We start from the raw sequence: 18,696 nt of genomic DNA, 5'->3' as shown, positions 1-18,696 counted from the left end.
CGTGATTAGGGGTTCTCGCTCTCAATGGGGTGCATTGTAAGTTGTGCATGGATCGCGGAGTAGCATGAGCCTCCACGTGCTGTGAGTCTCCGTGGTGTCATGCACGGCGAGCCACATGGTGTGCGGATTGACGGTCTCAGAAGCGGAGGCAACTGAGACTTGTCCTCCGCCACCTGGATTGAGGTGCACCACCATGAGGACCTACTAAGTAGTGGGAATTGGGCATTCCAAATTGGGAGAAAAGGGGGATAAAAAGAAAAAAAAAAGGGTCGTGTTCACACATGACCTCTAAACAGGAAATTGTAGGTAATTTTCCGGAAAAGGCTGTATGTGTGAACACGACTAATGAGAAACAAATTCAGTCAAGTGTGTCCAAACTTTTGACTCAGTGGTACAGATATGGTCAAGTTTATGAAAAATCAAAAACAATGCATCAAATGTATTTTCATAATAATATTTTATTAAAGCACACAAATAAAAAGTAATGCCAGAGAAGGATTTGGGGAAATTCTGATTCTGTTAGTCTCATTGAAATGTTGAATATCAGGGTAACACTTTATAATAACTTTCTTTTTATAATAACTTTCTTTAATACTATTAACAAACCTTATTACATAACATTTATAATGCTTAGAAGATCAATAGATAATAAACCTTTGAATAGCTAAAATGTCATGACTTTCATTTATTTTCCTATTTTCACATTTTAAGGCATATCAACTACTGGTTTGTAAAGAAAGTTTTTAAAGTTTTGAGTTATTTTAAAGTGTAACCTATATTAGTGTTGTTGCAGGGAAACAGAAATATGAAAAACACCCTTACAGCTAATGACAAATGTATATAGGTTTAGTTCTGTTTAGGGAAGAGATTAAATACCCTTTTCCATTTTGATCTTTACATCCCATTTTTTTCCCCATTTTAACAAAATATTGTGGTATATACAATGGTATTTTAAATACATAAGCATATATTTGCTTGTTTAAAGGCAAACTTAAATTATTTTCAGTGCAAAATGCCAGTTGAAAATAAATTAGGCAAAAAAAAAAACAAAAAAAAAGCGAATCATTATTTCAATTCAACTTTGCACAGAGTCTGTAACTGGCCCAATTATTGCTTATTTAGTTCTTAAAATCATATTCTAAAGCATTTGAACCAAAAGCTTCCTTTCACCCTGAGAAAACGAAAATTAAATATAATTCTGTGGTGCATTTTGTACATCATTCAGTGAAATGTAATTGACAATTTTAGATTCTTTTACATAGGAAGTGCTGTTTATGCACATACATTTTAGCACTTCAAAGGAAAATGTTAGAAAAAAATTTAACTTCAAAAGAAAAAAAATGAAGCATTGGCATGCAAATGTTGATAAAAGTTACCTTATTTGAGTTGAATTTCGCTCAAGGTGACCAATGGGAAGCATGATTCCATAGCCGTGTTAAATATATTTGAAAATATTTACAATTAAAAACTTCATCCATATTACACTACAGAGAATTTCATACAGGTTGCAATATGACCATCAGTATCATATTTGGACATGTCACCAGTCACATACACACCTCTGCTCAAGTGTAGTGTTAGAATCTTTGCACTTTCACAATGTACAAAACATAATTCTCAAGCTTTAAAAATACATTACAAAAAATTACTGCATAACTTCTCTTCAGTTTTTCTTTTGTCAAATTATCCCTATTATATACATTATTATTCTGGAGTGGTACATTTTGGCATTCCTCAATGCAGTTGTCAAAATACACCACATTACTTTGAACAGCCTAAGAACTGTTATTTTACAGCGAGTTACTACATTTTGGAAAAAGGACCAAAGCAATGATTTGAATATAGTTTATAGGTTACATTGTTAAAGGGATAGTTGACCCAAAAATGAAAATTCTGTCATCATTTACTCACCCTCATGTGTTCCAAACCTGATTTAGCATTTTTGGGTGAACTATACCTTTAAAGCCAGGCCAGTGTTTGGAGTGAATATGAAGGACTCTAAGAATGTTGTGACATGCCATTGACCAGACTTCTCAACTGCTTCACCACAGTCTCGATAAGTTTCTGCCTGTCACGGTCGTTCTTCCTGAACTGTGAGAAGATGTTGTTCTTTTTACTTGTATCTTTCATCCTGGAAAAGCAATATAAGAGGACAGTATTAAACTATCTAACAGCAGGTGCTTTGCACACATACATAATAGACAGATTTACAACCATGAAGTTTCATCTATCCATTAAACATAGGATGAAGATAGTACATGCAAGGTTCACAAAACAGATGAGAAACAGATTCACAAAACATAGTGTCTCAGACTAGGGCTGTGCCAATGCAATTCTATTTCTTATGATATTGCAATTGATAATTCACTAATATACACTGATGAGCCAAAACATTTTGACCATCTGCCTAATATGCTCTTGGTCCTCCACGTCCCGCCAAAACAGCGCTGACCCGCTGAGGCATGGAGTCTACAAGGCTCCTGAAAGTGTCCTGTTTTATCTGGCACTAAGACATTAGAAGTAGATGCTTCAAGTCCTTTAAGTTGCGAGGCAGAGCCGTGGATCAGACTTGTTGGTCCAGAACATCCCACAGATCCTCAATCGGACTGATATCTGGGGAATTTGGAGGCCAGGGCAACACCTTGAACTCTTCATCATGTTCCTCAAACCATTCCTGAACAATGTGTGCAGTGTGGCAGGTGCACATTATCCTGCTGAAAATGGCCATTGTCATCAGGGAATACCATTGCCACGAAGGGGTGTACCTGGTCTGCAACGATGTTTAGGTAGGTGGCATGTTCCGATGCCCATTGTAGGCGCTTTCGACGGTGGACAGGGGTCATCATGGGCACTCTGACCGGTCTGCGGCTAAGCAGCCCCATACGCATACATACATACGTGTGTTGTAAAACATTCCTCCCATAACCATCATTACAATTTTCTGTGACTGGAGCCACAGTAGTCCTTCTGTTAGCTCGGACAAGACAGGATAGCCTTCGTTACCCTCACGCATTGATGAGCCTTGGGCAGCCAATACCCTGTCGCTTGTTTGTCCATCCTCGGACCACTGTCGGTACGTACTCACCACTGCTGACTGGGAGCACCCCGCAAGCCTTGCCGTTTCAGAGATGCTCTGACCCAGTCATCTTGCCATAACAATATGGCCCTTGTCAAAGTCGATCAGGTCTTTACTCCTTCCCATTTCTCCTGCATTCAACATGTTGATTATGAGAACTGATTGTTCGCTTACCATCTAATCTACCCAGACCTTGACATGTGGCCTTGTTAGGAGATGATCAACATTATTCGCTTCACCTGTGAGTGGTCATAATGTTTTGGTTCACCTGTGTAAGAGTTGTATCATAAGGTATGTAGTTGGTGATATCCAGTCCTATCGCTGACCACATTTCATTCAGCCATGTCATACCTATAGTTTGCATGCTACAATGGATGTGGGATGAATAAATGAAAAATAAATGATGATATTTAATAACTTTCTATTCAAGCAGAAAATCACATTACAATGAAAACAGAAAGAGAAATACATGTTGGATCTATCAACATACCCTCTGTTGACTCTGGCATTGGTTAGTAAGAAAAAAGCACAAAGGAGGAAGATTAATTATTTGGTTTAAATGACAAGGCAGAGCTCTACTGCTCTTCAAATCACTGCGTCTTCTGTTCATTGATGGAAAACGTGCACATAATGTGTACTCAAGTGACTGAAAAAAGGCTATACAAGCAGAATTTTTCTGATGGAAAGAGCAGAAATACTCACTTCTCTAAAAGTGCAAGAGCGGTGGAGGGGTTCACCCGCAGGTATTTTGAGGTGGGCTGTCCGTAGTCTGCCAGGTATGTGGACCAATCCCACACCATGAAGAGATCTAGAAGCTTCAACACCAAAAATAGATGTTCCACATAATTAATGAAGAAGATAACCAGCACAAATGAACAAATGTTAACACAGGACATTTTAGAAAACCTTACAATATTAATAAGCAATTTTATGGTCACTGAAAAAAAGAGACAAAACGATGAAAAATACAAACACATGCAATTAAGCATCAGATAAATAATCAGATTAATAGAATTAAGCACTTTTTCAGGGTTTTGTGATTATTGGACAAGGATTATGGAAACTATTTTATGATTATTGCAGTCACAAAAAGCAATTTCTAGCCAATGAAATGTATTAAAGCTGAGCATAACTAGAAAAAAATATATATAATATAGAAATTTCCTGACTTTTACAATGACTTTATATATACATTACTGTGCAAAAGTCTATGGCACATGTTTAACAAAAACATTTGTCTTAAGATGGTTAGACATGTTAAACATTCCTTTTGCAAAGAGAATTGATTAGAATAGAAGAACAGGGAGCCCTGCAACAGATGACATGGCCCCCACAGAACTCCCCCACTGAACATCAAGTCTGTGTAGCTAGCAATGGCAAGATCATGGGTTCGATTCCCAGGGAACACACAAAGTGATAAAATGTATACCTGAATGCACTGAAAGTCGCTTTGGATAAAAGCATCTGCCAAATGCATAAATGTAAAATATAAGTCAGGGATTACATGAAGAGAGAGAAACAACTGAGACAGCCTAAATAGATAGAAGAACTGTGGCAAATTCTCCAAGAAGCTTAAAGTTGTCATGAATTGCATTTTTTATTTTTATTTTATAATGTTCCTTGAGGTCCACTTATAATGTTAGTTCAATGCCTCTGATTGAAACGCTCCATTTTTTGGGGCATGTGTTCTTGAAGACTTCAGTGTAAACACCCACTGCTGTGATTGAGTAACATCTTTGGATGTGGAATAAGTGTAAATGCCCCCGCCATTACACGCGTGTGCCAATAACCAAGAAAAACTGTGTCCAGGTGTACCTAGAAGATTTGGCGCTGTTTTGAAGGCAAAGGTGGTCACGGACTTTTTAAATGTATTTATTTTGTTTACTGGACATTTAACTGATGTTAATTGATAAATGGAAACTATTTATGGCATGGCATATGGACCATTTTCACAAGTGCCTAAAACGTTTGCACAGTACTAATTTATATATATATATATATATATATATATATATATATATATATTACTACGGAATGTTCGATGTTCAATACAAGTTCAATACAAGCTCAATCGACAGTGTTTGTAGCATAATTTTAATTACCACAAAAAATGATTTCAACTCATACCTCGTTTATTTTACTCGTACCTTCTTATAAAAATGAAGAAGCAAAAATTGTGGTTACATTAAGGCACAACAATGGAAGTGAATGGGGCCAGTCGATAAACACTAAAGTATACACAGTTTCAAAAGTATAGCCACAAGAGTTAAACATTATACATGTTAACATGATTTTAGTGTGATAAAATCGCCCACAGGCTTTAAGGTGCTGTATCGTCGCGGCAACAAAGTTGTAATATTGCATATAAATTTACACAGATAAGGTTAGTAAGTGATTTATCACACTAAATCATGTTAACATATATAACATTTACGTCTTGTAGCAATACCTTTGAAACTGAGTATTTTAATGTTTTCAACTGGCCCCATTCATTACCATTGTAAGTATCATACTGTAACCGGCATTTTTACTGTGCTTTCTTTTTTCTTTTTTTTTTTTCTTTTTTTTATAAACGGGGGATGAGTTTACAGTACTTTTTTGTGAAAATCAACATTATGCCACAAATGCTGTTGACTGAGCTAAACTTCTATTGGACCCAGAGCATTCCTTTCATTTCCAGTACTTTTCAAGGCCTGAAAATGTTTTTTTTTTTTTTTTTTAATTCGCCTGATATTTCTAGTGTTTTCGAGACCGTGGGATCCCTGAAAATCAGAAATTAGCAGAATATCAGTAGTGTGAAAATCAAGATTTTAAAACAGTTGACCAGAGAGACGTGTGTAGGGTCATCCACTGATGGTGGGGGTTATTACTAGGGCACTTGTTGGGGAGCAGGTACTTTAAATGCAAAGAAAAGAGAAATCTCTCTGTGACCTCTAGATAACCCACAGCGGGGCTAATCCTGCCTCTCAGTGCACTAGTGAGTGGACTCCCTGCATCTTTGATTCAAAGCAGGCCTCTGGACACATTGAACTTAATTTGCTGGAGAAGGGACAGATCACTCACCTCTATGTATGCAAATCCAAATCAATCAATGGGGGACAATCCCTGGATGGCTCGTTCATTATGGTGGGCTGTTAGAGGGAGGGTTCAGGAGGCTAATAGCACTTCACACCTACTATGTGCTCCATTTTGAGGAGGTCTGGTTTTTGGAGCATTTTTAAGTGCTGTTTGCTGCTCCTGCTGGGCCGAGACAATATTATTGCTAAACTCAACAAGAGCCTGGGGAGCATCATGGGCTACAAGACCGTGTTTGTAAATGTCAATATTTGGAGACCTAGGAGGGCTGGGTGATAATTATATCTTGATACTTTTTCAGCCTTTTGAGGACATTAAAGATATACAGTAATGTGCAAAAGTTTCAGGCATTTGTGAAAAATGTTGAATAGTGAGGATGTTTTCAAAAATAATGGCATGAATAACTGTAATTTAGAAATGAACTTCACAGAAAGTTAAAAAATCTATATTTAATGTGATCAACCTATACCTTTAAAACAGCAGCAATTCTCCTGGGTACAGTTGTGCACAGTTGTTCAAGGTTGTTGGCAGATAGGTTGTTCCAAGCATCATGGAGAACTCAACTAATCTCAACAGGCATGTTTTCCACACTGTTTTTCATCAATTCAACACAAGGAAGATTAATATTTAATTCGCTTCATTTATATTTATATAAAATAACTATACATGGCAATAAAAAGCAACATTTCCCTTCAAATATATTTACTGCACACAAAACTTTAATAGAAAAAATGTAGGGACTTCAGTGAATATTTTTGGGTGATGTTGCAAACAAATCGGTGCAAACTATCGATTTATTAAATCTGATTCACTGAAATGAACTTGAAAATCAACTCCATCATTGTTTTGTTTTACTACAAAAGTTTAAACATCTCTGTCCTAATGCTCGCATATTCAGTTGTGAGACAAGGATCGCAAAACTAATCTAATGATATGTTCTTTAGGAAACTTAAGGGTATACATATAAATGCATATGGTACGTAAATAAAAAGTGCATTAAATTCATTGTGATATTCACAATGGTTCTTAATTTTGTATTGCCAGCGAATTCATAGCGAAAATATCATAAATATGTGGCCAAGCACAATTGCTTAAACTCCAATTTTAATTTCATTGGGTCTTTAAAGTATTTGTCTTTCTCTGTGCTCAAATCTCAGTCTTTTGAACTTCAGTGTTTACTAATCAAAACGATTCTAAAGGGTTGTTGAGGTCAGGTAGGTCATGCTCACCTAGTCATACTGTTAATAAATGGCAGAGTATGAGAAATCGTGCATTATGGTGCAATATGTGTGACAAGAAAAGGCCAAGCTTCTGTCTAGCTGTTAAAAACCAAGAAACATTCACAACTAAAACCTGCTGTTAAACTGCACAAGAATTCAACATATGGTTCTGATGACGCGCCTACAGCCACATTAATGTTGCTGTTGAGTTGAATCAGCTTGATGTCACAGTGTGTAGACTTGAGATGATTGGAGTTCCCTCTAAACTGCATTTCTCCCACATGGCGCAAGAATTTGTGAAAGCTGTGATGAAAGCGCACGTTCATCATGACCTTTCAGAGATCTCACTGCTTCAAATTTACAACAAGCCTAAAGACCAACATGACCTATAACTGTTCAAGAGTCAGCAAATATGCTTCAGTGTCTACAATACAGACATTACACTTTATTTTCTGTTATAGCATAATTTTCTGTAAAGCTGCTTTGATATGTGTGTTGTGAAAAGCACTATATAATAAAAATGACTTCTGATTTTTTTAGTTAGCATGATGCCTGCTGAAATGTGCCCTCAGATATTTAAAGTTCCTCAGACATTTTAGTCTCTCTTAACTGATGTGAGCAAATGAATTTTTATCAGTATTAGTACAAGCATCTGGAGCCCTGCACAGTATCACATTACACACAACAAGGACTTCAAGAAAAGCTTAAAACACAAAGTAAACAAGAGTCTCCATTAGCAGTCGCATGATTGGCAGGGACATTGTAACCTGTGAATTTGGTGTCATCAAATCCTCAAAGAAACCAATTCTAGAGATTGTACCATGTAGCTTGTGTCTCTTGTCAAGAGCGATACCTAGACGTCTAATCCATGCCGGCCTACTATAGGAGCTTTAGGGCTGATGCTTGTCAGAGTGCATGATGGGAAGGTCATCTCAGAATGGGCCGGCTCTCTTCTCTCCTTATCTGTGACTCTCTCTGAGCTCCCTCTGTCTATATTGGAATCAGTGCTCGCTAAGTGCATTTGAAAGAAGCTGTCAGCAAATCTTGCAGGAACCAGGCTAGGATCAAAGCGCCGTTGTGCTAATGGTAATCGAGCTGAGATCTTGGCAAGCTGCCGCAGTTTTGACACGGTGCATGGAATGCAGCTAAACCCAGAGCTGCACATTTATCCATTTAAAGGAATATTCCAGCTTCAATACAAGTGTAGCTCAATCGACAGCATTTGTGGCATAATGTTGATTACCACAAAAATGAATTGTGACTTGTCCCTCCTTTTCTTGAAAAAAAAAAGAAAAAAAAATCTGGGTTACAGTGAGGCACTTACAGTAGAAATTAAAAGGGCCAATCTGAAAACGTTAACATACTGTTTCAAAAGTACAGCCGCAAGACGTAAAACAATATGCGTGTTAATATGATTTTAATGTGATAACCTTTTATGCGTAGTTATATCCAATATTTCAACTTCGTTGCCATGACAACATAACATTATAAACCATAAAACAACTGTAAAAACTATTATTTAACGACTTTACAGCTCAAATACTAAACAAGTTTTAACAGAAGAATTAATGTAAGTGCTTTTATAATACTATAAGCTTCACACTTCTGCCTTTAAACCCTCCAAAAACTGGCCCCATTCACTTCCATTGTAAGTACCTCACTGTAACATCAATTTTTGCTTTTTTATTAAAGAAAAGGAGGGACGAGTCGAGATTCATTTTAATGGTAATGAACACTATGCCACGAATGCTGTCAATTGAGCTTGACTTGTATTGAATCCGGAATATTCCATTAAGTGTGAGGTTTCACATGGAAAGGAGGAAGCAATTATGAAAGCTGCCTGGTTGAATTGCACTCTTTAACAGTGCACTCTGCTAAATATCATTTCAGTTATAACCTCCAAACATAAATAAACGGCCTTACTATATTAATTTACATTTAAGCCACACTATTTCTTTAAGCCATGACTTTCAAAATACGTACACAATTTATTTTATAAATTATATTCCTCATATACTACTTATTTATCTAGTTTATGGGGCGACCGGTTTCTGCAACAAAACTACATTTCACATTATTTTCTGAGGCTGAACAAGCCTGATAAAATACACTTTTCATAGACAAAAATACATAGATCGAAATCCTTTGATCTTTATTTTGTGGCATTAGTGCTAAAAAATTATTCTTAATTTCTTGGTCAGTAAGAGAAAAACAAAGAAACATAAAATAGCACAGTCTTCATGTTTTCCCTGATCAAAATCACTATATATATGTAATAATATAATGTAATATAATATAATAATATTCAGCATGGCTGGGTTTCAGAAACAGTGTAAATGTAAAGTTGACCAAAAAGAGAAACATATTTTAATTATTTGGAAATATTTTAATATTTAAAGGGGTCATGAAGTGCTATTTTTTAATAAATGTATTATCTTCCCTGAGGTCCACTGATAATGTTATGAAAGTTTTTTTTTGCACCAAAACAGTCACAATTTAGTAATCTATGATAATTTTCCACCCTGTTTTTGGCCCTCTGTCTGAAACGCTCAAGGAAAATTTGATTCTCCATTTCATGACCCCTTTAAAATATAATTTTTCATGCCATAAATCCCTTGTGCAATATTATCCAAGTTTTTAAAGCCTAAATAAAACTGTCCCTGATATTTAGACATATAAGAGGTAATTGTACTATAAAAACATACTAAAAGTTTCAGAACTCAAAACTTCCTCCCCAGTCTAAAAAGAGCATTTAAAGTTACCACACTGCTGAAATGTCTCGTTTTGAAATCTGTGTGTTCGTGGCATCACGAACCATTGCTCATTTGCACTTACACACCCCACAACATATGTCATTGTTGTGGTGCTCACACCCACTGGTGCTCAGTTCGTAAACAGAGAGAGAGAGCAGGACGGACAGGCCTAGTGTGGCCTACTAACTATTCCTGAACACCAAAGGGGACCCATCTGGACTATTTTGAAATATGTTTGTATATAAACATGCACTAGACAGATGTCTTTGTCTGTTGTCATGTATCTCGCGCCACTTTTAAAAGACACGGTGTCAACTCTGAAAAGGAGCCCCCATTCTGTTTTATTCAGCTGCACTACGTCTTGCTATTTTGAGCACAAACGTGTCCTGGATGCCTTCTTGTGCCCATCTGCGCTATTTGTAATTGTTGGTGTATGTAAACATGCACTGGATTGACATTTTGAAGCGTTTCCCGCAATGTGCTACTCAGTTCTGGATGATACTGTGTGTGCATCATGTGGATGAGTCTTCAGCGCTTTTCAATGTGGATTGTTTGATTTTTCGACTCATTTCAGCATGGATTGCTTGTGAACCAGTCATAATACGATTCAAGCTTTGCAAAGGAATTGTTATTAAAGGATGGGGCAGTTAAAAAACTATTGGACCTGATGCAAAACAGTAAGTAAACAGTTTCATTCATAAAGATTCCAAATGTATATACCTATTTTATTTTAATATTTTATTAAAACAGACAATTAAATTGCAATATACTGTGTATGAAAGTTAATTGCCTTAAGTATGAGCAATAGAAATAGTGATGCTGCTACAGCGAACACCACTGGTTTCTAAAATGTCAGTTAAAACTAAAACCAGATAAAATAAACATTTTTACGAAGACGATAGTGATTTTAAGATACTTGCATTTGGCCTTCTGAAAGTATATTACATAAAGAGAGGGATTAAAACAGTTTTGTACTGAGTATAAGTAATGACACACCCTAATATGACATACCTTTAGAAGAAACCTCTAGATGACCTCATCTTTATACCTTAAGCACCTGAGGCCTAGATTAAGAGTTCAAACTCCAAGCATCACAAAAATCAAGACCAAAAGAAGAGGAGGAAAAACCCCACTGAGACTAAGTGATTTCCCCTCCTGAAGGTAAGAGTGTTCAGGTTGGGTTACTCCATTAGTGGTGTGCTGTATGGTCTCCACCCAGCCCCTCAGCTCCGCTCACGAGGACTGTCAATCAAACATAGTCATGTCTGAAAAAATTATGTACCTGTCGGAGGTCAATGAAGGCCAACTGCAGCGTGTCCCCCTGGAATCCTGGCACGGGCTCGGAACTGGCAAACACTGTGAAAAGACCCAGGGAAATGTTTAAGTCATGTAGATACAGAACACAGCATATAATAATTAATAAGTTCATTAGGTATCATGAACTAACAATGAACAATATTTTTAAACAGCATTCATTAATCTTGGTTAATGTTAATTATTAAAAACACAATTGTTAATTGTTTGTTCATGTTAGTTTCAATTGCATTAACTAATGCTGACATACACCAACTTTTAATTTACAAAATGTATTAGGAAGAGTTTAAATTAATGTTCACCAAGATTAACAAAAACTGCAAAAAAATATTTTTCATTGTTATTCATGTTAACAAATTTAGTTAACTAATGTTAACTAATGGAACCTTTTAAAAAAGTGTGGTTACAGTAAGTCACTTACAATAGAAGTAAATGTTTCAAAAGCAGAGCCACAAGACGTTAACAATATGTGTGTTAACAATTTTAATGTGATAAAATCAGAGATTATATGCATTTACAGATTACTGGGTTACTGGGTAATATAAAAATAAGTGTCTTCAACTGAACCCATATCAAGAGTTTCACCTCTTAAATTGAGATGTGTAGAACAATTCGAACATTAATATGAATTGCTGAATGGATAAAACACTTGAATAAACATATTAAATTATTTAATTAAGAGTGTTGTTTATCTTTCTCAAAGCAAGTTACATCTCGGTTATAAATGTTTAAATGAATAACATAATATCAACATGAAAATTGCACGTCCTGACTCCGGCTCTGTTGGTAAAAATCTCCGTGATCACAAGTCTAAGCAGGTAACCTCTAATCGTTTACATTTACATTTATGCATTTGGCAGACGCTTTTATCCAAAGCGACTTACAGTGCCCTCTTTACAGGGACAATCCCCCCATAGCAACCTGGAGTTAAGTGTCTTGCTCAAGGACACAATGATGGTGGCTGTGGGGATCGAACCGGTAACCTTCTGCTTACCAGTTCAGTGCTTTAGTCCACTACGTCGCCACCACTCCGGTAACCAGGTAACCTCTATGAATCATGAGATTCATCCGCCAGAATGGCAGTGTCAAAACACAACTGACATAAAGTGTTCCTCCGCAAGTAACTTGCAGTTTTATGCTTCAATCATTAGAGGGCCAAAAGTTACATAATGTAGCTTTAAATTGAACCCAGAATATTCTTATAAATATTAGGGCTTTCGATTTAATGCGTTAATTTAGTGCAATTAATTACATTAAAAAACAAAGTGTTCAAAAATTTAACAATTAATCATGTCCACGGACTGTAATTAGGAAGATTCCTGAGCAATTCAAGATTGAAGTACCACCTGTTTTCTCCAGGGGGGAGTAAGCGAAACTTCAGCTTTATAGGCAACGTGCAGCTTATTTACAGATCACACCAACCCTTCAGCAGACAGCACAACACGAGGATGCATTCTTGAAGTGCAAATCCGAACTAAGGGATCTCAAGACGTGTTTTTCTAAGGATTAAACTACGTTTAACTTGACACAGTGACCTAAAAATGGTATGTTTATGACGCAATGCAACCAAAATGAGACGCTCCAAAAGCATCCGTCTGACGCAGGTGTACATTGACGGGTCCTTAAACAAGCCCTCATAATAAATCTCGGACTGACTGACAAATTCAATTGCAAAATGTATTGCTGCGAAAAATAGGCCAATGATTGGCTTATGTTCAATAATATGCAAATAAACAATACATTGGATTCTAAAGCCACTTTTTGCATTGTCTTATCAATGCTTAACTCCTCTTCCACAATAATGAAATGCATTTTAATTATCTGAATATAATTTTTTTATAATAATAACAATAATTATTGTTAATTATTGTTATTTGAGGGGATTTCTCAGCAAATATTTCTATATGCGATTCAAAATTTTAATCGATTGAAAGCCCTAATAAATATTTATATATATATTCATATAGATATGTTCTATATTATTTTATTGGCGATATAAAATAACCAACTTTGTGAATAGCAGTGTAAATAAAAATGCAATGTAGTGTGCTTCTTATTCAGCCATTTAATGACGGTGCTGGTAGGCCAGTTTCGCACCCACTCCTTCTCTCACGGTTTGCGAGTTTTAAACAAGATTTTTTAAACACATCTCTGAATAAAACTAAAGCAGAAACAATTAGTTGGGAAGTTCGATTCATTTCCGAAACACAGATTCAGTGATTAGTTAAGTCCCCAGGTGATATTTTACATGTTTGAAAAGGTTTTAGTACAAATCTATTTATTGTTGTCTATTACTATGTACTCTTAAATCTCTGCACACAAATGTGCACATAAATGGTTCAATTTGCTATTGATCTAAACTGTTACAGCATTTTCATCTCAGTATCTATCAGAGCAGGTGTGGAAAAAAAAATACTTCTAATTCATTCAAACCTGAAAATCTGAAACGTACCCAACATCTGTATGTGCTATGTGTTTTTTATGCATATTTATCACCTTGTTAGCCTAGTAACAAATTCAAGAGGGCAGCTGTCTATGTAGGTAGCTTTGGTATGGCTTCATACATATGGATTCCTATTGCCTACTTTTATTGTTGTTTTATTTGTCCTTTTGAAGCATGACAGACATGGTCACTATAAACTGTTGTTGTATTGCAGGGGTCTTAAAATAAAAAGATAGTTTCAAACGGCAGCTCAAGTTTGGAAAGTTTATCCTCAATTTCGGCCTTCAAATCAATTATCACTTTCTGCATCTCATCTTATCATATAGTTCTCTTCAAGGATTGTTAAACAGTAGCCTAATACATATACTTTTGCACAAGGCCCATTACACGCCTAAAAAAAACCACATCGCTTCCACTGTATTCAACGTAGCTGTCTACACTACAGCAACACGGGAAGTTAACGGATAACAGAGTTTTAATTGTTGGGTGAACTATTCCTTTAATAATCTCAATGTGCGTTACTCACGTTCACACTGTATGACGTCCAAGTTGAACTGTTGAATGGCTCCCATGCTGATCTGCTTGAGTTCAGTGTCCAAAAGCATCTGCATCAGTGATGTGGCCAGGTGCTTACAGGCAGACATACACGCTGTCTGTGCTACCTTACCCTGAAGAGCAGCACACACAAACACATACACAAACAAAACTGTGACTACAGGAGTACTCTGCTACACCTGGCGTCAAATTTACAGTCTGAACAGATTCTTGATAATAGGTTGGTGCCATTGGAGAGCTGTAAAAACCAAGAGGGAAATCTACACCACTTATAGCGTAATTTATTTGCACATGCTGTATAGTGTTGGGTAGATTACTTCTGAAATGTTATCTGGTACTGATTACAAATTACACGAGTAAATTGTAATCAGTTAGGTAATCTTTTAGATTACCCTTTCTATGTAATCTAATCTGATTACTTTTAATTTAATTGTATTAAGTACCAATTAACACTCCTTTCATTAAAAAGTAAACATACAATCAAACAGCTGAGTTTTAATGTATGTAGTGCTACCTGACTAGGCCAACTGCACATATATAAGGTTCTGGCTCAGATTGCCCTTTTAAAATGTAGGAGCATAAACAGTAAATTACACACAATTAGTTATTGCCATTGGCTGATTGGTAATGTAATCAAAAATGTAATCACGTAATCCATTTTATCCATAAAGTGGAATTTGCTTACAATTATTTTATAATGTAATGCACCCCAATTAAAAGTACTTTATTTTTGTAATCTGATTACTTATTCCAAATTACATGTAATATTTTACTACCCAACACCGATGCTCTATTGCATCATATTTACACGTTCTGCATTGTTTGAGTGCCCGAATCACAAAGGATCCCACAAATCCCAAATGTACACAAACATCTAATTTAAACAAAAATAAAGGTGTTAATTGTGCCAGGCAAACAGCGCTGACTTTTGTAAATAAGGCACATTCTATAATAAGCCTCATTTTCATAAAAACAGAGGCGTGTTTTCCTCTAAAAAAATAAATGATAATAACTTTATTTAAACATGCATGGAGCAGGATTTTGCGCTGAAATACAGTGTGCAAAAGTGGTGCAACTGTTTAGTGAAGTGTCCCCGATTAAATGAACCAGAAAAGTCTAAAAACGATTGTTTTAAATGTGTTCCTTTACAAAACTAACCACAAACATTTGTAAGCTCATTCTGTTTTATGTCACTGGGCACTTTGTGTCAAAGACCCCATGAAATGGCTCAATAAGCACAGTTTTCTTTCCTGTGTTGACATATTTCCTATTGAAACAGGAAGTTTGTGCAGGAGATATCAAAGGGCTCATCCCTTCTTTTAAAATAAAGAGTAAGCTTCAGTTACGTCACAATCATCAACCATGATTTGCTACTTGCTAGTCGGCTGAAGGTGTTATTAGGAGGAGGGACATTCTTATTCTAGAGAGCATTTGATTGGGCAAGAATCTGTGTAGTGCAAGATGAGTCATTAATATTTTTGTTATGTTTTGGCAAAGCTAAACAAATATGGAATAAAAGCCACAAAAGTCCAATTCTGATTTCATGGGATCTTTTAACTGCATGTAAACCTAAATCTAAAACCATAATTCAAAACCATACCTTAAAAATACCTCAAATCATAATTAGTGGAAGTAACGACACAACATGGAGATGACAAAGGTCTTCCAAGCTTTGAAAATCCACCAACCAGTGGATTTCAATTGGGACACACACAAACACACACACACTTAAGCTGCGTATCTGCAGCCAGGTTCATGCAAGGCAACACAGCTCATTATAAACAGGGTTTTAAAGAGGAAACTAGTGAAAGACCAGTCAAACTGGCAAAAACAGATGTCACACACTCACACGAAAAACTCATGCAACAGCTTCTCCACCAATACATGCTGACCACTAGCAAAGAAATGAATAAACATTAATTTGGTTCCCAACAGCAAATGTTATTTTACCCAAAGCAAAAAGACAAAGCTCTCACCAAACAACCCTGGTCATTATCATGTTATCAGTGTTAATACCTATTAGATATCTATCTATTCTGTAAGCAAAACACTCAAGCATCACAAAGACCAACCAATCCCATGTCACAAGCATACACATAATTAAAAAAAAAAAAACACACACAAAAAAAAAACCACAAAGCCCAAAATTCTAAGCGCTTTGAACTATTCTTCCTTTCTAGAGATATTGACATTTTTAGAAAAGCAGGGCTATAAAAGCAGGCACTATAAAACAGTGCTACACACACAAATTTCTTAAAAATTATTATTTATTTTTTTATCAATTAATTAATTACAGTCTAACCCAAACATACACTAAAAAAAATCCGTAATTTTAATGGAAAAAGAATGTTAAAATGCTACAGTATAAATTACAAAACAGTATAAAAAAAAAAAAAAAAAAAAGGTTTTTGGTTAACAGGTTAAACTTAACATATATGGTAAAAAATTATAATATATTTAACAAGACCATACATGTAATTTTACAGTAAAATATTGTAAAAAGAAAAAAAAAAAAAAGTTTTTCTGTATTAATTATTGACAAAAAAGTATATTATGTTTAACAAGAGAATACATGCACTTTTACAGTAAACTATTGCTAAAACAAAAGGTCCCTGCGTGACCCAACACATTTCATAATTTTTATGGAAATAGTTTCTTCTTATTTATGATATGTACATTGGGGTGTTCCATGTTATATTTATGTAGTTTAGTTAATGTTTATTTCATTATTTTTGTGTTACATGTGATACCCTGAAGGTGTTTTGTGTCTCTACATGTGTTTTAGTCATTGATGCTGATGAAATTCAAGTCATCATGTGCCTTCTATTGTTACTATGGTGTTTAAAAATACATTTTGAAGTAAAAAGAAGATTTTTGCAGTTCTAAAAGTTTCTATCATTTAAAAAATGGCAGTGATCTGTAAAATACACAGACACTAAAATGACATCCTGTAATGACTTAAACTTGGTCACTGTATTTTTACAATTAATTTCAGGCAATCAAAGCTGCCGGTATTTTAACGTAAATTAAACAGATTTTTTTTACAGCGTATATGCAGAAATATTTTGGGACCAAAAAAGGTGTAGCAGCAGAAATATAAGACTGACAGACGACAAATACAATTGCCGATGTTATAATGAATTTTTGCTGTGGTAAAAGCAACTCTGATTGGTGGAGCTCACATCAGGATTATGGGTCTGTTGTTATTCACTGGGAGTTTTTGCAATTAAAACTTGATCTTAAAATAAATAAAGTTGCAATCATACTGGTTTGTGGCTTTTACATCATCATTTAACCTTGGAACTCACTGTAGGTCTGTCTTGAGAAGTTTTCGTTATTGTTAAAAATCTATTTCTGGACAAAATGAATGGGATTTTTCCTCTAAGAACTTGACTGCTGTGCTAACCAAACTAAAAGCTTTAACAGTCATCTCGATCACGCTAGTTAGGTCAAAACCTATTTTTTCATATCTACATGGAAAGGATCGCTTTTATCGTTTGTCACTTTATCACGCTGTGTCAGGTTAGGACTTCAAATTACTTCTATTGAATTCTATTCATCTTACTTTAATGATTAATCCATCAAAACTTACATACTTTACACCTTCCACAGAAATGTTTTTGTTTTTTTGCTCAATGAATTCAAAATAATGTTTATATTTCCTCCTCGTTCATTTTTGCAAGCAAGTTATACACACAATTAGGAGACATACTCCCTTCAGCTGTCACAGAAATGTACATATGAGCATAATTCATGTTTTAAATTCTACATAAATGATACTATTTGAACACTATTTTGTGTAACCCAAGTAATGTACTTAATTGAATGTCAGTCACTGTAATCTGATTACTAGGATTTAAAATGTAAACAAATTAAATCACAGTAACAAATTACTTTGCAATCAGATTACACCCAACACTGGTTTGAAGATGGTGTAAGACATGAATATTGTTATTAAAGCATGGAAACATGACCTGAGAATCTGTCTTGTTTTCTCTGTTGTCATAAATGCTGCATCTTGTAAGAATGACTCTATTACACCTCAAAAGCATTTTAAAGATGACTGTATCACTTTAGTCTAAATATGCCTGCTTATATTAGCCCAGCTACATAATGTAATTTGATTTAACTGTGCTAACATAAAAATTATGTACTAAGTGTTCTTCTTAGAGGGAGCAACATATAACTGTCCTGACATCGTAGTAGAGCAGAACGTTTCACTATGCTGCATTAATAAAGCATTATTTTGACTTGAGACAC

General features: G+C 35.4%; 1 protein-coding gene across 4 annotated transcripts in view; it reads right to left on the bottom strand.

The window, feature by feature from the left end:
- Window positions 1-440: 440 nt before the first annotated feature.
- The window catches only part of LOC127422910 (exocyst complex component 6), a 107,880-nt gene continuing 89,624 nt past the window's right edge, over window positions 441-18,696 (bottom strand). For all 4 annotated transcript variants that reach the window (XM_051666752.1, XM_051666754.1, XM_051666753.1 and 1 more), the window contains 4 exons: window positions 14,408-14,549; window positions 11,407-11,480; window positions 3,779-3,891; window positions 441-2,131 (listed from right to left, as the gene is read on the bottom strand). In XM_051666752.1, coding sequence (XP_051522712.1) covers window positions 1,999-2,131; window positions 3,779-3,891; window positions 11,407-11,480; window positions 14,408-14,549 — 462 coding nt within the window. In that variant the 3' untranslated portion in view covers window positions 441-1,998. The remainder of the gene's footprint in view (window positions 2,132-3,778; window positions 3,892-11,406; window positions 11,481-14,407; window positions 14,550-18,696) is intronic.

The sequence above is a fragment of the Myxocyprinus asiaticus genome, chromosome 32 (assembly GCF_019703515.2).
Source record: "Myxocyprinus asiaticus isolate MX2 ecotype Aquarium Trade chromosome 32, UBuf_Myxa_2, whole genome shotgun sequence".
NCBI lineage: Eukaryota > Metazoa > Chordata > Actinopteri > Cypriniformes > Catostomidae > Myxocyprinus > Myxocyprinus asiaticus.
Note: the sequence above shows the minus strand (reverse complement) of the source record. Positions and strands in the feature narration are given on the sequence as shown.